The sequence below is a fragment of the Muscardinus avellanarius genome (assembly GCF_963383645.1).
Source record: "Muscardinus avellanarius genome assembly, chromosome: 13".
In the NCBI taxonomy this organism is placed as follows: domain Eukaryota; kingdom Metazoa; phylum Chordata; class Mammalia; order Rodentia; family Gliridae; genus Muscardinus; species Muscardinus avellanarius.
The window spans coordinates 14,249,226-14,269,623 of NC_137799.1; the positions used below are offsets into that span (position 1 = coordinate 14,249,226).

The 20,398-nt window shown below is 57.8% G+C and overlaps 1 protein-coding gene across 5 annotated transcripts in view; it reads right to left on the reverse strand.

Moving 5' to 3' along the window:
- The window catches only part of DAB2IP (DAB2 interacting protein), a gene marked incomplete at both ends in the record, with an annotated part of 197,698 nt that overhangs the window by 21,378 nt on the left and 155,922 nt on the right, over nucleotides 1-20,398 (reverse strand). The window contains one exon of one of the 5 annotated variants that reach the window (XM_080708715.1): nucleotides 14,598-14,720. The exons of 3 other annotated variants lie outside the window; for them this stretch is intronic. In XM_080708715.1, coding sequence (XP_080564841.1) covers nucleotides 14,598-14,720 — 123 coding nt within the window. Of the gene's footprint in view, nucleotides 1-14,550; nucleotides 14,721-20,398 lie in introns of those variants that run through there. One more of the 5 variants, XM_080708714.1, reaches the window with a different exon arrangement.

A 20,398-nucleotide genomic window follows, 5' to 3' on the forward strand; every position in this document is an offset into this window, starting at 1 on the left:
CTGCACAGCACCCGAGACACTGAGTCTTAGGGTCCATGTGAGGGTGCTGGGGCTCAGGCCATGGTCAACGGACCAACAGGCCACCTGGTAACCAAATGGAGCCTGGCACCCTGGCCTTAAACATGAGCCCACTGCACACCTGAGAGGCCCTGGACCACTCGCAGCCCCTCCTCGTACCTCAGGTTCACATGGATGCACCTCGGGGGTACCTGCTCCCAGGGCTTGGTAGTGACCACATGGAGGGGTGAAGGTCCCTTTCCTGAGCCTGCCAGGCTAGGATGCTGAGAGCCAGGGCAGGTGGGGTGGCTTGCTAGGGAGTGGACTTGCTGGCTGGCATGGTTCTGTGCTCTGGGCCTGCCCAGGGAGCCCTGAGGACTGTCGTCCTGCAGCCCCAGAAGGCCCAGGCCGGAGAGCCAGGTCCCGCTGTGACTGCACAGCCACCCTGCCCTCCAGCACCCGGCCCACCAGTGCTCCAGCTGGCCTGGCCTCGTTGGGCTGGGAAGGTAGCTCAGGCAGGACCCTCCAGGCTTCCTGGGATGGCCCAGCCAGCTGGCGGCACCTGGCCCCACTGCCCAAGGTCTCTAGGCCGGCCAGGCAGCAGAGCACTGGTTGGTGGTGGCAGGGCTGTGCATCTCCATTCCCCCCCGACTCGGCCTGGTGTCCACCTCCATCCTCCAGACGGGAACACAGCAACCTTGGTCCTCACCCCGTCGAGGCCCAGAGGGAACTGTCTGCTGCAACCTGCCAGGGTGTACCTAGGTGGTGGCTAATAAGATGGCCGGAGCTCAGAAAAGGAAAATGGCCGTTTAGTTACTGCCTGAACCCAGCAGGAGCAGCCCAGGCCTTATGGACCACTTCTTCAGGAAGCCGGTCCGGCTCCACGGTGCCCTCCACACCAGCCAAGGCAGCCTTCGCCTGCTCGGCCGCCTTCAGGGTGCACCAAGCATGGCTGGGCCACTTCCTTTTCACTTTTAGCCTCTGCCTTGCCCGTGGGTGGACGGGCACCCCCTAGTGCCCAAGCTCCCGGGGGGCGACGAGTGGGCACGGCCTTCCTACTTGGGAAGAAGCACTTCTTGTCTTGCTCCCATACCAGTCCCAGGAGAAGAGTGCTCGAAAGGCACTGACCACCACATAGCACAGGGTGGGCACCAGCCCGCTCACCTGCACATCCCTTTTCTCAGCATACATCCTACAGGAGTGCTCACCTGCCCATTTTACAGAAAGGCAAGATGGGCTCTGGGAAGAGCAGGTGGTTGAGCCAGCAGGAGTCAAGGTGTGAGCCCTGCCCGCCCACGGCGTCCTGTTTAGCATGGGGCCTGGGCTGCTGCCTCTGCTGCGCCCCCGCCCTGGGTTAGCTCCCCTCCTGCTGCCCAAGTCTGGGTGGCTCGATCGCATGGCATCCCAGCGCCCAGCTCAGCCCCCTGATAATGCCCCTTCTGATAGCCTGTGGTCCTTGGTCCTCTTAAAAGGTGACGCCAAGCAGGACCAAAGGCCTTCACGTGGGCTCTACCGCAGACCCCCTGCACCGCCCACCGCCCGGGTCTCATCTCAACGCCCTCTCCCATGCACACACTGAAACTGGAAAGATGCGGAGGATGCATGTTGCACAAGGACGCCACGCCCTCTCGGGCAGCACTCGTCTTTCTAAATTGGAGTCTGTGAACCAGTATGAGTATGTTTCTGCAAGCACAGTTATGTCGAAGGAGAGTTTTAAAAGAAACTACTTCTCACAACAACCTCACCAAGAACACTGTGGCTCCACTGTTGAGCGAGGCCGGGCCTGTCCAGGACAGGACCAGGTCTCCGGCCACATCCGCCCTTCCCTCCAGGGCAGGGCCAGCACCTCCGGCCAGGGGTGCCCTGGGCTGCGCGCCACATGACCCCTGCCCCTGCACCTCGTGCAATCTGTAAGTGCCGGAAAGGCAGCCACTGACCTCACCCCTGCATTAACAGTGGAGAAACCATTGCCCGGGGCCCATTTCCTCCTAGTGTTGCTTCCAGACCCAACCCCTGGGGTCCACTTCCTTATCTGAAGGAGGAGGAGGATTCTTGCCTCAAATGGAAAATGATGGTGCCGAGGGAGTGATGTGAAGACAGGGTTTGGGGGGCATTTCCAGGCCTTTGGGTATGGCGGCACGGGGTCCGTCCCAGGAGAGATTCAGGCCCAGCCCTGGATCGCAGCGCTCTATCTTATGACCAGCTCCATTCCAGGGACCCATGTCTCAGGCTGGTCTCCAGCATGCCTCAACCCCTACCCAGAAGTCCTCACGCTCTCAACACCCAGCACCAACACCCTTTCTTCCATAAAGCCTTCCAGGGTTCATCCTGGGTCAAGGTCTCAGAACCTCAGCAGCCAAGGTGAGTCACTCCTGGAGTAGGGACAGGCACAGACCTCCCTAAGCCCAAAGAGTCCGGCAATGGCGACATGACTGTTCCCTGGGAGAAGGGTAAATAAGACCCGAGAATGGGGATTAGGGAAGCTGCCTTCCGAGGCCAAGTCCCCAGAGCAGTGCCCCGTGTCCACTCCAGGGTCTCTGTGAAGTAGAGGGCACTCTGTTCCCCATGGCTCCAGGGACTAGGGACCCGGGGTCCCACACACAGGAAGCTCCCTCCTTACGTCTTTCATAGCATGGAATTGCTGCCCTCCTGGAGTCACCCATGGGCCAGCCAGAGCGGGTGAGATCTGCCCTGGATCCCCTGCCTGGAGACTGCTGCGGGGGGCGGGGGGATCCCATAGGCCTCCCCATCTGTACCGCAGCAGCACCCTCCACCAGCCAGGCCTACTCCAAGCATGGCTTCACTCCCCTTCCCTTCTTCCACAGCCTGGAAGATAATCACGTCCCAGAGGCCCTGGGCTAGTGCCCAGTCCTTCCTGAAAGACCCTCAACTGCACAATGGCTAGGGACCTGGCCATGGCCTTGGCCCAGGCTTTCTCCAGCCTATCCCACCCTTCTCCCACCTCTCTGCCTAACAAAAACCTTCCCTCTGCTTCAAGGCCCAGCCCAACACCAGCACCACCAGTACACTGATGTCCCTGTCTCTCTGGCCAGCAGGGCCCCACCCACTCGGCGCCACAACTGCCTGTCTGCCGCCCACTGAACTCTCCTGACGACCCTGTCAGGGCTGGGGCAGCACACCTCAAAGGCCAGGTGACTCCCCAGGATCCCTGGGGAGCGAGTGGCTGTGCAGGAGCTGCCTGGCTGAGTATGTGCAGGCGCTCTCATGGCACATGCTCAGGCCTCAGCCTGGCTGTTCATGGCTCACCGGTGGCCGCAGGCAGGAGGGCAGAGGAAGGTCTACAGCCAGGCTGACTGCCCGCTGGACCTGCTCACTCCAGGGACAGCCCCACCCAGCGCCCAGGGCACAGGAGCTCAGGAGCCTGTGCTGCAGACAGAGCCGACTGCAGCAGGGCCGGGGAGCAGGAACAAGGGGACATTGTCCCAGCTCCTGGGCCAGCTTATCTGATAGCCTTCCAGCCAACCCATGAGCTTTTTTCCAACTCTGATTCTCTTTTCTCTTAAAAGGTTAGTGACAATGAAGTTCAGCAAACTCCCATTATTTCAAGGAAGGGGAGGACTCAACAACAAAAATAAAACTTGAGGCTGGACACAGTGAGGGCACTCAAAGCTACAGGCGGGGCAAATGGAGAGTGGGGTGTTTAGCCTGGAAAGTAAGGGGCTCAGCACCACCCTCCAAGTCTCAAAGGACAGAGGGAGCTGCCCCTTGCTCCCCCACGGCCAGAATGGGACCAGGAGAGGAGAGGACAATGTCCCCGAGTAGGCCAGGCTCATCTGGTTTAGAGAAAGTGTTCTGTCTCAGAAAGTACACAAGCAAGAGCTGGAAGACCTTTCGACCTTCTGTGGGCGGGGACACTGGCATCCCCAGGCGGCAAGCACAAGCAGGCGGTCCCAGGGGCCCCATAGTGAAAGCACAGGCCCTGCACTTGTGGAAAGGCACCTGCCAGGTGCTACCAGAGCTGGGCACAGGCAGAACGGAGGCCCCAGCTCTCAGGGCCCAGCTGTAGGAACAAACCTGGCCTCTATTCCTGATAAAAACCAACTCCCAGGCCCGCCTGCGTCTTCTCCAGCTGCTCGAGAATGGAAGTGGGTACTGAGGAAGGGAAGGAAGGGCCAGCACCAGGGGCCACCGCTGGCCACGTACAACTGGCCCGCCCTCGTGCCCACCTACTGGCCACCACAGAAAAGGAGCTGGACAGCGCAGTGAGAAAACTTTATGGAGGCTGACAATTCTAGGGTGGGTCACACCTCTAACACGGGAGTGATACATAAGGACTTCCCAGGCCATTTCCTGTTCCTTCCCTAACTACCCAACCCCCTACTTCTGATGGGGAGCACCCAAGTGCTCAGGATACCTCACAATTTTAAATGCCCTGGATTTCCTTTAGTGTAATTAAGGGGAAAGCGGGTGTGCCTGTGGTGGCCCCTCTGCCTGCGACTCCCTGGCACAGTGGTCCGGGCCTTAGTGCCAGTGCAGCCTCATGCCAGGCCTGCCACCATGACCAGGCCCGGGACAGAGAGATGCCAGAGGAAGTGTCGCCACAGAGCTGGCCACAGTCCCAAGGCTGATGGGCCCTGCTGCTTTTGAGACAGAACCCAGCAAACTCCAGCCCCACCAGGTCCAAGCACGTGCACCACACCTCTCCCTGTGCGGTACAGGCGCAATGTGGGAACTCTCTGCCTATGGCAAGAGGAGACCCTTCTGGACACAGGCCTGGAGCATGTCAGGACAAGGGCGCTGACCTCCTGGGAATCCGACAGCAGGACGTAAACAGGGCCGTCTGCCACCGCGACCATCAGCAGCGCCATCGCTCCCCAAGCCCAGCCGTGCTCCACGGCCTGGGAACCGGTTGCTGAGGCCAGCACTCCTGGCCCAGCTGGGATCCCGGGGGGGCAGCCGCCTGGTGGCCCTGGAGCCCTGAGGAGACAGCGTGTCCTAAAAAGGCAAGGAGGCTGGCTACAGAGCCTGGGAAGGCGTCCTAGGATGACAGGCAGTAGTAGAGGCACAGTTCCTTTCAGGCCAGGGTTCCCTGGGCCCAAGGCCAAGGGCAGGTGCAGTGCGCCGTCACGCTGGGCCCTGGCCTCCTGCCTCTGCCCTGCCCCGGGAGCCCCATGCCACAGGGTACCCCGGGCAGAGAGGTGGGTCCACACCCTAATAACCAAAACAGGCCAGGCCGATGGCACACATCTGTAACCCCAGCCACTCAGGAGGTTAAGGCAGGAGGGTCACAAGGCCAGCCTGTGCAACATGAGATGCTGTCTCAAAATAAGGGCTGGAGTACACTCAGCAGAAAAGCACTTGCCAGCTTGTGCCAGGCCGTGGGTTCCATAGCCCTCTCTCTCCATCCCCTCTCTCACACATACACCATCATCGTCATCATCGCCATAGTAACAATGATGATGATGGTACTTGCTAAGGCCACAGAGCAACCCACGGCCTGGCCCTGGCAGTGCCCAGAAGATATGGATTGAAGGAATGACACTGGCAGGGCCGCCTGGCCTACCAAGGACTTACAGCACACCTACTATATGCCCACTGTGTGACAGGTTTTTTTTCCCCCAAGCACATGGCCTCCTACCAACAACCCTGCATTGCAGGCAGCACCTTCCCAGCAGACAGGAGAGCAGGAACCCAAACTGAGGCCCAGGGAGCCACCTCTCAGGGCCAACCCCCATCACCAGCGAATCCAAAGGCTCAGTGACTGCAGCGTGGGTCACGCCTACTCTGCTGAAGACAGAACGGAGGCTTGGAGAGCACATGTGGCCTGCGGGTCACACCGTCCAGAAAGGGAGCGCCAATTGTGAGGTCTGACTGCACTGTGGGCAGTCCTGGCCCTCCACCACATGGGGCCAAGGCCTGGGGCTGGGCGTCCAGCCACCCCAGGGCCCTCTCCACTGGGGAGAGGAGGGCTCCACCAGGGAGCCCTGGGTTCCTGCCCAGCTCCACCTGCAATCTGCCTGTGACCTCAGGCCACCCTCGCTTTCCCTTGTACCCACAGGCCCTGACAAGTTCCCTCTTGACTTCAGAGAGCCGCAGAAGCCCCTTGTACTCCCTACAAACTCCAGGGCCCAGGACCACACCCAGCAGGGACAAGGCAGCACCACCTCTCTGCTCCTTGGCCACAGGCCTCGGGATGGGCGGGAGGCGCGAGGTGAGTCCTGGACAGGAAGGCCTTCCCCTTCCCAGAGTGCAGCTGTGCAGCCTGCTCTGTCCTGGGAACGACAGCAGGATCACATTTACCTTTCCACATCTGACTTCCGGGGTGGGGTGGGGAGCAGGAAGAGAAGAAACAACAACAAAAACTTTCCATTAATCCCCCAAGTCATCCTGCAGCCTGAATAATTTCGGGTTTTTAATCAATAGCTGTCAGACTTGTCAAATTACTTTGGGGACCGCAAAGCAGTTTTTAAACATTCATAAACCTCAGTAGAACAGTGAAGTGCCCTGAATTTTAAAAGAAGAGGTTCTAAGAAACACCCACTGAATAGGATGAGATTTGGGCTAATTGACAGTGAGTTGAGGGCCATCTGCCCTCCTTACAGCTCTTGGCCCCTCCCTAGGCCCCAGGAGAAACTCCCAGGCGTGTCCTGCTACTCAGAAAGATGGGGGGGGGGGCGTCACTCCCCAGCCCTATGCCCTGCCTCAGCATCCACGGGAGCCAGGGAAGCTGACTCCCACCTCCTCAGCCCCAGAAACGGAGCCCAGCTTCCCTGCACTCAGGGCACTGACTCTGCCGTGACATCTGCGATGACAGGGACACTGATGGCCATGCCCACTGTGCTGTCCCTCCGCCTGCCGCCCTGTCCCTGACTTCTCCACCTGGACCCTCCTGGGATGCTTCACAGCCCTGGCTAAGGCTTTCCTTCCCCTGTAAGCTTACCCTGTCTCTGCCTGAACACGCCCAGACATCCCCTTGGTCTGACAGATCACACCACCAAATGGCCCATCAGGGGCCAGAAATACCTCCAACAGCCGCCTTGGGGCTATGGAGACACAGGATTCAAGGCAGGAATGAGCATGAACTAAGAACACGGAGTGAGCTGAACACCAAGTGCTCCCGGGGTCCCCAGGAACCTCCCTTAGCTAATGCTGGCCCCACAAACTGGGGATGCAAGCATCTTCTCCATCTCCGCTCGTCCACCCCCTCCTGAGACCGCATGGGATGTTTCCACTAAGGTGACGAGGTGACCTGAGGACTGTGTCCTTCCCTACTACCCTGGGGACCGGGCTTCTGGCCCAAGCAATGACTGCCACTTTCAACCTCCTCCTGGCACTATGCAGGTTGATGGTGTGCTTTAAAAATGCACACGTAGAGGTCGGGCGTGGTGGCGCACGCTTGTAATCCCCGTGCTTGGGAGGCAGAGACAGGAGGATCGTGGAGGTTCGAAGCCAGCCTTGCTGGCTTAAGAGATCCTGTTTCTAAATTTAAAAAATGTTAAAAATAGGTTTGGGAGTGTAGCCCGGAGGTAGAAAGGTTCTAACCCAGAGGTAGAAGGGTTCCATTCCCAATACCACCAAAAAATAAATAAATAAAATAAATAATAAATAAATATGCAGTGCCCACCCTGCTCCCACTCACACAGAGAAAAAAGGAAGAGTAATGTCCTCTTCCAGAGCTTGCTAAAGGGTCACTGTCACTGTCCCAGCCCAGGAGGGCTCAGCTGCCTGTGCACCTCCAGTCTCCCAGCACTGAGCCGGGGAGGGTGAGGCTGGGCCTGGGCACCAGCTCCATGTTCCTTCCAGAGCCCGGGGTCTGGATCCCAGGGGGGCCCCAGAGCTGAAGCTTCTCAAGCCATAACCACAGGAGGCAGCCAGGTGCTCCTAGCCGGCAAGAGCAGAAACTCAGAGAAATGGCTCCTAAGAACTCTGGTGGTGGGGGGAGGGTACGGCTCAATTTCCTACACCCCCACCACCCACTGTGGCTGCCCACATTCTTACAAGGTGCATGCAGAAGGCACTGGCTGGCACATCTCTGACTCTGTGGCTAGCTAGATAAGAAAACTGAGGCTTGGAGACCACAAGGGGCTTCCTTCTCCAAGGTCAGGGCATGTGTTGGTCTTCAGAGTCCCCTCTGGTTCCCACATTCCACTCTGGCAGACCCCGGGATAACCTGTCATTTGCCACCTAGCCCAGGGCACTGAAGCCCTTAAAGTACAGCACTTAAAGTACAGCTTCCAAGGTGTGCCCCAGGGCAGCCCCGCGGCCCTCCCCGCACCCAGCTGCAGTCACGTGGGGCTGCCCACCTTTGCCCAAGATGAGCCACTCCCTGCAGCCCAGCCGCCTCCTGTCTGTCTGGCCCAAAGGCCAGCACATCTACAACCCTCCCCAGCACAAGCAGCCCCCTTCCAGCCCCCCACAAGGAAGTGAGGCCCAGAGAGGTGAAGCAGCTTGCCCAAAGCCACGGTGCACAGACACAGGGCAGGAGGCCTGGCGTGCGGGCTCTAACTCCAAACTCCTCACTGCCTACAGAGGCTCAGGTTTCCACCTAACCTGCAGACATCGTGTGAGCAAGTGTACCAACTTCCTAGTACCTGGAGGAACCTGGGTCCTGGGAGCTGCACGGAGCCCTGCCTTAGCCACCAGGGGGTGACCTGTCTTCAAATGGTGTGAGCATCAAGCTGGCGGCAGTCTCCACAGCCTCGGCGGCCAGTGAGGGGTCCGGGTCAAAGTCCTTGGCTAAGATGAGCCAAACCCCTCCCCTGGCTTCCCCAGAAATAAAGTATTTGCCCAGCAAAGACTCAACCACACGCAGGTGGCCTGGCTCTGAGGACTCTTCCAAATAGTTAAACTGGAGCCCAAACACGCTCCAGGCCCAGACACAACCTCTGGGTCCTCCTGCAGGCCTGGGCCTGAGGGACCAGGGAACAGCACAAGGGAGAAGGTGAGAGATGGAAGCCCGCTGGGACCGAGGGCGGGGTAACATGGTCCCAGACCCCAGCGCAGCCCCACCAGGCCAGGCTCCTCGCTCCTTGGCTCAGGACAACACCAGCAGCTCCTAGAGTTTCCCGGTTCTTGGTGGAGCAGCCCGAGGCTGCCACAGCGGGAAGCAGCACCAGTACTGGGTACTGGGTGTCTCCTCTTACTTTAAAAACTAGGATCAGCACCCTCGCTCTCCTGGCATCCCAGTTTGGGGCAGACCCACCCCCACTGCTTCCGTATCCTGGGGTGCCGTCAGTGGGGCGTCTGTGGCCACCACACAGGTCTCCCTGGCCTCGGCCCGCAGCCTCCCTCCTTCCAACTTCTGCTCAGGCCACTCACCATCCCTCGGCGTGGCCACTGGGCTCCGTGGCCAGGGAATGTCGTGCGGCCAGGCCAGCCCCTCGGCAGGCAGCCCGCTATCCAGCAGCCAGCCCCAGCCAGCCCCGCTCCACTCTGGACCTAGACATACCACTCCAGTGGGGTCCACTGGGACTAATCATGGCTAGTTAAACAAAGGCCATGTTCCAACTCTCTGTAATGTGCTTTTAAAGGGCCAGTGTCCCACTTGGGCCTGCTGGGAACTTAAATGCACAGACCCCTTTTTCTGTACAGGAAACAGGAACTTAAATGCACAGACCCCTTTTTCTGTACAGGAAACAGGAAGGAGGCAGGAAAGTCACTATTAGATTATTTTCTCAGCATTTCTAAGGGAGACTTGAGGCAAAATGAGTAAGAATAAAACTCCAAGTTTTAAGACTGTGGGTGTAGCTCAGTGGCAGAGTGCGGGCCAACCACATGTGAGGCCCAAGGTTCCAGTCCCCAGTGCTGCACATCAGTAAATCCAAAGCTCACCTCAAGTCCCCAAAGAAGCCCAAACAAAGAGTAAGGCTTTCAAGAGTAAGCGTGAGAATGGCAGCCACCGGAACGCCTACGTGGTCAGGCATGGCACTCAGTACCGGGCTGGCTTGGCTCCTTGGGCCTCAGTCCCGGTCCACCCTGGGCCTGGAGCGGCTGTGGGTGCCGTACCACTAACCGCCCATCAGAAGAACCCAGGCTGCGGGAGGCCTGAGGCCCACCTCTGCAGGGCCCGGCCAGTCGGGAGTTAGCGCCTTGCTGCGTTTCCATGAGCCTGGGAGTCAAATAAGCATGAGGATCCATGAGGCAAGGCCGCTGCTTGAGTCAGCGAGGTCTGGATCAGTCCACTGGGTAGCCAGGCCACAACTGGGGCCATCAAGAGTGGGATCGGTATTTGCATGCACAGAGAAATATCGCAGAAAATTAAAACCAGATGCTTCCCCTAATCAGCAATAACTAGGAGGAAAGGGGCAACAGGAAGAGGTCGAGCTATAGAAAGGGCCCTATAGTGAAGCAATTAAGGTGACCAATCAGAGGGTATGGAATAGAGGAGGATGGAGCCTCTTTAAAAAGCAGGAGGTACATAAACATATGTATCAAAGTTAATCACCAAACAAGCATGGGATTGAGGGAGGGGGAGGGAATGGGATGGGGACTGGATGAGGGCTAATTGGATGATGTGTGCTTGTATACCCTCTCAAGTCTTATATTCCAATGTGATGTATGATTACAATGCACCAATAAAAATAAATTTAAAAAAAAAAAAGCATGAGGAGGTAGCTGGTGTTTAAGAACTGGGATTCTGAAGCCAGTCTGTCTGGGTTCGCACAGGGACATGCCACTTACCATGTGCGAAGTCCCTTACACAAGTGAAGTCCCTCAGTTTCCACCTCTGTAAAATGGGCACTTTAACAGTAGAACTGACCTCACCAGGTTGCTAGGAGCATCAGTTGCCTTGCTGAGTGAAGACTTAGCAAGCCAACCTTCTGCAGGACTAAAGGACGGGACTCAGCGTGTGCTGGGGAAACTGGCTGGCAGGGGAGTGTGATGCTGACCAAGTCACCGTTTCTTCTGGGACTTCCAGGCAGAACTACCCTGGGCCCCCTCCAGGTGGCTTCCCTTTCCCAGGAAGTAAAGCCCAAGAAAGGCTGGGCTGTGGCTCAGACTCTAGGAAGCTGCAAGCAGCCTGCCCCGACTGTCTAGCCTGCAACCAGGTGGGTGGTCGTAGAGCAAGAGGAGGGGAGGGCCCGGAGCCCACGGGCTGCCAGGAGGTAGCGCAGGTGTCCACAGGCGTCCTCCACTGGAGCCCACGGCACCCTGGCGTCGCGGCTCTCAGTCCCCACTCCTCAGTGCATGTGGCCCAGCTTACTGGCTCTGCCCGCGGGTGCAGAATGAACAGGAACCCTGCAGATGGAACCTTTGCACAGGCACTTCAAGACTGGACGAGGTTCAGGCCTGCCTCATCCCATCTTCCTAAAGCCTGATGCATGTGGTGTGTCCATGGAGAAGGGGTTCCTGGTATCAGAGGAAACAAGGGGATGAGGGTAGGAGGGATGCCGAAGCCCTGGCAGAGCACGGAGCCGCCATTCCTGAGAGGCAGTGGGACACCAGTCACCACCAACTCCACCATTACCACCCCACCCCCAGGGTTGACAGGGAGGCTTGGTTTGGGGTCCTGCACTCTCAGTTACGATTCTGATTGTGTCACTTTGCAAGTATTCCTGGGACACTGGGCAGGTAAGTCCTTTCAATTTCCTGAGCCTCAGTTCCTTTATAAAATGTGTATAAAATGAGCAACGTACTAGCCCCCTGCAAATAATACACGTGAAAACACTGGATACCCAGATGCAGAAAACCATTTAATGAAGCAACTGGGACCCCAAAAGACTCAGATATCTGGGTGGCATTCTTTCAACAGGCACCGAGAACCCGCCAGCGCTCCATTGCTTTAGGTTGCCTTCAACGCTCTGCTACAGACCAGGCACATTCTAAACCCTCCCCAGAGCCTGCAAAGCCTTAGGGAAGGTAAAGGATCTGGCCACCAAAATATTCTGCAAAAGACCTCAAGCTTCCCTGGAAGCCAAACACAGAAGACTTTCAGATACCACCTTTAGTATAAAGAAATCCACCTCTGCCCTGAGAAGACCCTTGGAGTAACCCCACTTTCAGAGTACTAATGGTTTAGGGGTCTCAGACCCAGTGACAGATTGGGACAAGGAAAGGGGATCGCAGGGGCAAGCCAGGCTCGGCAGACTGGGTGGGAGTCAGAAAAAGCCAGAGAAGCAAAGGGCAGTGAGCGAGTCCACCACGGAACGAGGAGGAGGGCCAGCCATGGCAGAGCGCGGCCGCAGACAGGCACACTTAAGCCCCTCCCCTGGGCTGTCCTCCTCGGCCCTGCGCTGCTCTGACCACTGCGGCGGCTCCTCCTGCACACACACCTGTCCTGACCCCATCGGGCCTCTTGCAGGTCTCCAGAGGCACGCACCTGCCAGAGCCGACTCAGCAGGACAGCTGGCTCCCTCCCTGAAGCCCAGGGCGCCATACTGGCCTAGGTCAGCTCTTTAGGGGTCACTGGTTTCCCCCAGGGTCGGGCCCTCAGGGCTGATCTGAGGCGCTCTTTTTTAGCAAAACACTTTCCATTGGTGATCTCATTCACTCCTGTGGCTTTAAATACCACCAGTGTGCTCACGACTCCTACATTTATATCTCCAGTCCCCCCTCCCGACTCACATCTACATGCTGGCCTGACATCTCTTGGACGCCTCACAGAACCTCAGGCCTGAAATGTCCCACGCAAAGCCTGTCTCCGAGCAAAGCCAGGAGTCTCCAGACAAGAACCCTCCCTGTGCCTTGCCTTCAGAATCCCAGCCATCACCGCATCTACTGCCGTCCCTCACCCTAGAATCCCACAGCCACTGGGCTGTCCCATCTGCTACCAGGAAGTCAGAGGGACCTTTGAGAAATGCAAAGTCCATTACTTAACTCCTTGGCTTGAGCCCTTCCATTATTCTCAAAGTGCTGGCAAGTGGAGGGAGGCAGGCGTGGCCCGCCCCCCTCTGACCTCCAGCAACACCCCGCTCAAGGCTGGCTCTCCTGCCTTCGAGCTCCTGGGCGTGGGGTTCCCGCTCTACCCCACTTTGCTCGCTGGCTCTGGCATCTCCCGGAGGTCATCAATCCCAGACTGCCTGGTCCACACCAGGCCAGCCCCAGCCCACTGCTCCCAGGGAGACACTTGCCTGTTTTCCTTCAAAGCCTCTTGCTTGTTCCGCCAGCAAATATTTACTAAGTGCAAATTACGTGCCAGGCACTATTTCAGGCACTGGGAATACAGGTACCGAAGAAGCAGACGAAAGTCCCTGGCTTCCACTCCAGTGGGGGAATTTTACCAAGCTGGAATTACTTTGTGTCTCCAGTTCTCCTTATCTGCCTCCACCACCATGAGATAAGCTCCAGTGTGGCCAAGGGCCATGTCTATAGTATTTGTGTCCTAAGCGAGGGTCTGGAATGGTGAAACTTGGTAAGTACTTACGAAACGAATATGTAAAAACAAGGACCAAGCCCGGCGTGCTGGCGTATGACCGCACTAGAATACTTAGTAAGGCTGAGGCAGGGCAGATGGCGTGTTCTAGGCCAGCTTTAACAACTTAGCAAGACCTTGGTTTTGGTTTTGTTTTGTTTTTTTAAATAAGGCTGGGAGTATAGCTTGGAGGTACAAAGCTACAGAATTGAACCCTTCAGTAACCTACCACCACCACCCCCCACACGAAGACTAGCGCAGCCAAGGAACCAAGACAAGAAATCAAGAGCCAGGCATTCTGCCGAGGGGGCCTTGGGTGGAGGGAAGCCCTCTCCGAAGTCCGAGCCTTGTACCCCCAGCCCTCTGTGAGACAGACGCCCAGGGGCAGGCTCCTGTAACTGCAGAACAGGCGGGGGATGTATGTAGACCTGAGCAGTCGAGGAGGGCTTCCCGAAGAGGTGGTCTGAACAAGCCCACCACCCCCACACACAAAAATCTAAAGGGAAGAAGGAAAACAAATTGTGTTTTGGGGCTCTGACATACTTTGCTCTAGCAGGAAAAAAGAAAAAAAAAAAAAAACCCTACTTCAAAACCCTTTACTTTTTATTAGTGTCTGGATCAATAAAAGTTTTAGGAGTAAAGCTTCCCTCCTGCAATACTAACCGTGAAAGACAGACTTGGATTATTAAATCTGTCTGGCAGAGGCGTGGCGGGCGCTCCATAGGGCGCCACAGTGGCACTGGCTCTGTCCTCCCCTGTGCTTGGGACCCCAGCCTACGGGCACCCCCCAAGAGGGCACTTGTTGGCCAGTGGGGGCAGGGGCACCTTCCCAACCTGGGCTGGTCAGCAGGCCGACTGCTGGCGTCCACCCCCCAGGTGCCCACAGCCCTGTCTGCTTCTGCCTCCTCCGGGCTGCGTTCTCGGACGCTGACCAGTCCCTGGGCTTCAGCTCCTGGAGGGCAGGGTTTGTGTCCAGGGGGGAGGAAGGGGATACCTAGCAACCACAGCCCCACCTTTACTCTTCCTCCCAAGCCCCTGAGGAGTCTGCAAGGGCAGTGGGTCAGGTGTTGGCCACCTCAATGCCCGACCAGTCCTGCCGGGTCAGGTCCTACAGCTGAGCCTCCAAGGCGAGAGAGAGACGTCCCTCCCCTCCAGCTCAAGCCACGTCGTCGGAGGCCTGGGCCCCACACCTGGCTGGAGACCCACAGGCCCTTTCTTCTTGCTGAGAGCTGCGTACACACCTTGGTGATGAAAGCCCAGGCCTCTCTGCTGCCCTAGGTCTGAGCACCGATGGCCTGGGAGCCAGGTGAGCTTTCCGAGGATGGCCGGGTCTCCACAGAGCAGACCCTCCAGACCGGCCCAGGATCTTGCCGATGTTGTCACTGAGGAGTCCGAGGCCACAGAGGCCCATTCCCGAGGGTGTAGGCTCAGGTGGCCCTCCCTGCCAGACTCCGAAGCCTCCCAGCCAGGGCCCTCATCAAAGAGGGGAGGCCAGGAGGGCTTTCCCTTACCACAAAAGCCGCTGAATCTGTGTTCTCCACGCTGAAATTTCAAAAATGACTTAAAAAAAACATAGTGTTGACAATGTCTAGAGATTTCCGGGTTCTCTAGGGAACAAGTGGAAAATTACAGTCTTCCATCCAGGTAACCACAAGGCACAACCTCCAGGTCCAAAATGTTCGCAGGCCTCTGGAAAGCAAATAATCGCTTCTAGCCATGGGCAAGCCTTCCCAGGGCCTCTGGCAGGGAGCAAGCACAGCAAGAAACTCCACCCGGAAGCTGGGGAGCTGGCCCAGAGGTCCCTTCAGGAACCTCCGCTGGCCCCGCCCAGGGTCAGGTCCTGCCCTCTGGAGTCCCGCCCACCTTTGGGCCTCAGCCTTGCCATTCCTTCTGTGGCGCAGGCTGGAGGCAGAGCGGTTTCTTCTCATTCAGGTTTGATCAAAAAGTGGTGTCCTGGGAGAGAGTTCCTCCTCGACCACCTTGCTAAAGGGCAGCTCCCTCTCCACCCACCCGGCTTCATTTTCTTCATAGCTTTGATCTGAGGTCATCCTGCCTACTTCCCGCCCCCTGTGAAGCTTACCTGTAGACCCCTGTAAGCCCAGGACACCGTGAGTCAGGGCAGACAAAGCAGGCACCCGGCAGAGGTTTGAATTAATGAAAGCATCTTCCTATCTGGTCAGTGACAGGCCAGAAGGCTGTTAAGGGGCCAGGGTACCCAAAGCTTTGGGGGTGGGGGGTGTGCCTCTCGTCCTGCGCCTCTCCCAGAGCATTCCAGACTTCCAACAGGCTGCGCCACGCCCCAACTCCTGGGTGGAAGCCGCCCCGCCCCAGCCTGCCAGGCCCTCCAGCCCTGCCCTTCCCAGGGCCCCAGACTCCAGCTGCCGCCAGCTGCAACCACTTTCCAGGAGCAACCAGCCACTGTGCTCTGCTGGGGCACTCTGCACACAGTGCCGAGGCTGAGCAGGCAGATGCAGGAGCTGGAATGACTGATCCGGGGCCGACTTGCAACCTCCCTTCCCACCTCCAGCCAGGCTCCCCGTGGCCCAATAGCCCCTCAATCTTCAGGAAGAAGGCAAGGCCCCACGAGGGAATCCTGGGGCTCAGATCCAGAGACCAGAACACCAGAAGACCCCCTCTGGGAAAACCCTTCTAGCCATGGGAAACCCCTGCCTTGCATTTCATTCAAACCCCTGCCTTGCATTTCATTCAAACATTTGAAAAAGCCACACAAACTAGATCCGGACAAGGCCAGGGATTTGCCTACCAAAGTCACTGGGCTGGGAATCAGGGCTCCTGACCAGGGACTAGACAGAGGTCCCTTGCTGAGTAGGACACTGAGTCCTGGGCAGCAGTCCTGGGTTCAGGTTTCCGCTCCAGGACAGTTTTTTGCAGGAAGCCTCTGACTGGGCCAGCTGGGCAGAAGGAGAAGAAAGCCGTCCAGGTCCAGGACTGGGCCCAGATGTCTGGGGCAAACAGACCCCAGGGCCCAAATGCCACCTCCATCCCCCATCTGCCTCAGGTCATACCACACACAGCCCTCCATGAAACAGATCCCTCTGGGAGGGGCACACCCAGCCAACCAGACCTGTCTGCCTTGGGGCCTCTCCCACCCCACCAGACAATCCACGCACCCTGCTTCCTGAGCACCACCACCACTCAGAGGGGCCAATCACCCTGAGGCTGGGCCTGCAGGCATCCACTAGGGTTCTGCTGCACAGCCTGGTGCCCTGGGCTCATCAAATCCGGGCCCTCCATGGAATTATAGATGACAGGGCTGATGGGGGCGGGGCCTGCCTGACCCCGGTAAGGCCACTGCAACCGGCTCTAGTGCCTCAGCACCTGACGGTCCAGGCACCATCCATGTGCAGACAGGCGGCATCCCGGCTAGGGCATCTGCAGGCTGGTGAGGAGGCAGCAGCCCACCCCAATCCCACCCTGGAAGGTCCCAGACCTACTCCCCTGCTGGGCCCCACACTCCAGCTCAGAGCAGTTCTGATCATAGGTAATGCTGATGACAACCCCAGTACTTAAGCCACTGAGATAGGAGGGCTGCAGGTTCGAAACCGGTCTGGCAACTTGGCAAGACCCTGTTTGTTTCCAAATAAAAAATGAAATAGGAGCCAGGCCTGGTGGCGCACGCTTATAATCCCAGTACTTGGGAGGCTGAGCCAGGAGGATCACAGGTTCGCGGCCAACCGCAGCTACTTAGTGAGGCCCTCGCAACTTAGTGAGACCCTGTTTCAAAATAAAGAATAAAAAATAGGACTGCGGGTGTAGCTCGAAGGTAGAATGCCCCCTGGGTTTCACCCCTAGCACCACAAAAATAAATAAATAAGTAAATAAATAAGTAAATGAATAAAATAAAAAATAAAATAAAAAATGAAATAGGGCTAGGAGCATAGGCTAGAAGTAGAAGGCTCCTAGGTCCCATCCCCAGTACCCCTCACCCCCACACACAAATGATACTGATGATGACCTGCATTTCCCATCACTCAAAGCCCACGGGGCTCCCACTCCTGGAGGGCCTGCAGGGCTCCTACCGCCCTCCTTCTGGGACAAGGTCACCCTCCCAGCTTTCATCTTGGCTTACCCAATGCTCAGTAACATTTGCTAGCAGGAGAGGGGAGGATGTGTTCACTGAGCGGCGTCCCTTTTCCTGAGAGCAGCCAGGGCTTCTCTTGCTGCAGGACCACGGCCACAGGCACAGGGGCAGCTGCCGTGACCACCATACATATGTCAGGTACAGACGTGCTAAGCCACGAGCCCAGCTACACCTGAGAGCAGAGGCGCCTCCTGCCAGACTACAGTTAGCACCTGGTACCTGCCCTCCTGTCTCCCGCCCCGATTCAAATACACCTTCCTCCTAGAAGCCATCCCCTGATTGATGGACACAGTTCTAGCATCTCGTTACAATAGTACAGGGCTCTATGAAAGAACCTCCTGCTCTGCACGACAGCTGCCGTAGGAGGGGTCACAGCTAGTATGAGGTAGGAGTCTGAAGCTGTCCAGCTCAAGTTGGGCCCCCACACACCAGCTGTCTGACCTTGAGAGTGTTACTTCCTCCATTCCCTCCTGGTCCCAGCTAGAGGTCTGTATAACTTCTTGAAGGCTGATTTCAGAATGTTTAATAACATGTAAAAATATGGAGTACCACGGCCATCTCTGGCCACCTGTAGCTGGGGAATTGCGGAGGCTGCCCTGTCCCATCACTCCTATCCCCAGCACCTCCCAGGACCATGGCTGCCCAAACAGGCCCAGAGCCCAGGGCCTCCTTGATCCTAGGCCCTGGTGCCTCTGCACGCTCCTCGAGGGCCCTTGTGCCGGTGCCCTCCTCCTGCTCTACCCCTCCCCAGATCAGCCTGTGCGTGTGTCCTCCGGGCTCCTTCCTGCCCCTATTCCTCATTTTCATTCACTTTAAAGCCCAGCTCAAGTGTTCCCACCTAAGGGGACCTCCCCAGGGTCCCCGCCGCACGCTGCTCTTGCCTGTGGAGCCTTCCTAGGGAAGGATCCCTTCACCTCTGGTTCCTCAAAGCCTGGGGACTCAATAAACTCGTAACAGACACACACCCCGCAGGTCAGTCTCCTGCAAGGGAAGAGGGTCCTCGAGGGCCTGCTCTCAGACTGGCAGATGTCCTTACCAGTGAGGCTAGGCACTCTGGGAGTGGGAGGGCTCTGGAACTGTCCCTCCTGGAAGAGCTTCCCATTCCCAGAGTGACAAGACTATGAAGGGATATTCCAGGTGCTGCCTGCACATTTGCCAGGGGAAGAATGTCTCCCACCGTGGAAGGGGAGCCCTTCCTTGTGCCCTGGCTCTCTTCTTTCTGGAAACTGAGCAGGAAACACAGGCCCTTTCTGGGAGAAGTACCACTATAATCCACCAACTGCCCGAGGGAGTCTACAGAAGAAGCAGGGAGGGATGGAGAGGGACCCCTGCAGAGGAGCTGGCCCAGGGTCTGCCTGTTCAAGGACAAGGGCTTCTGCAGGGACCCCCGACATACTTAGCTGAAGGTAGGAAACAATCTTGGTATTAAACTGAGGGCCAGCTCTGGGGAACAGTTGCAGTGCACCCCAGCTGTTAATTTATGTGAGCACATCTACGTGTGTGTGGCTTTATCATCACCAACAAACAACAAATGTGTCCTGGCACCTGCTCTATGCCGGGCCTCTGTGAGGTATTTTACATATATTATCTCCTTTAATCCTCTAAGAGCCCTAAGCTTGGCATCCATGCCACATCTGAATGAAAAAGACGCTGAAGCCCAGAGATGTGGGGAGCTGCCCACGGCCCCACGGCTAGCTGTATTGGTGGGAAATGGGATTCCAGGACCACCACCAAGCCGACCCCACAAGGCCAGTGCTCACCGTGGCAGAGCCTGTGTCCCCCTTCCTGCCCCTCGGCTGGGAGCCTGGGAGCGGAGTGCAGGTCAGCCTGAGCCCGCAGGCCCTTCCCCCTCTACCTGCTTCGGCTCCCTCCTCCCTTCTGTGCGGCCCTGGCCTCCCGCCCCAGCACCAGCCTAGCTGTACCTCCATCTGCCAGGCCTCCACCAGTGTCTTGTGGTGACTTCGACTGGCAAGGAAGCCTGGAACCTTTCCCCACAGTGATGTTGACACATGTTAGCTCCCAAAATGTAATGTTCCCATCAAAGCATTTAGTGGGAGTAAATCCCCGCCCATGTGACACAGCCTCTGAAAAACAGAGAGAAAACCTACTCTAACAAGCAGCGAGGCATGGTCAGCATTTCTCTTTCTTGTTGTCACCGTGCCAAGTGCTGGACAACGGCCGCAGGGCGTGCCAGACACTCAATGCCATCAACAGGCAAGGCAGAGGGCCGGCCACCGCTCGCCAGCCTGTGACAGCTGGCCCGCGCATGCAGCGCTGGCTCGGCCTGCCTCCAGGCTTCTTCCACCCCTGGGTCCCGCCCCAGGACACTGGCCACGCACGGGACCCACCAGAGCCTCCCTTCCGTGTCCTAGCTAGGTCACCTGCCCTGTAGCTCCCAACCCTAATCCTAACCCCGCCCAACCTGCCACTGTGGGGTCCGGCCCTCCGCATACACTCAACATTCACGAGTTGAGTGTGAGGCCGCACCCTCTGCAGGAGGCTGAGATGAGGGGCCCACAGGACACCATCATCGCTGCTGCATGTGGCCAGACGGCAATTCTGCAACCAGATGGCATTTATGCCCCTCCAGACTCCCCAGTTCCCCAGCCCTCAGGCATCCCCCCTTCCGTTTTCTCCCACACAGGAACCCAGCCCAGTGCTGCCAAGCTCGCCAGGACTGTGTCAGAGGGAGGGACCACCACCCCACTTAGAGATGAGCAAACAGGTCCTCCAGGGGCCAGCCACCAGCCCACAGCCACACAGCAAGAAGAGTAACACCACGCCCAAGCAGTGGACGAGATGCGCGGCCTCTGCCCTCAGGAAGCTCCAGCTGAGGGAAAGCACGGAAACGCTAGGGCCAGACACAGCACAGCAACAGGCTGTGGCCCAGAGGAGGCTGCTCAGGTGTCTAGCGCAGGGCCTGGGCCAACTCGAGGCCAACACTTCCGGGCTGAGAGCAGGGAACGAGGGCTGAGAGCAGGGAACGA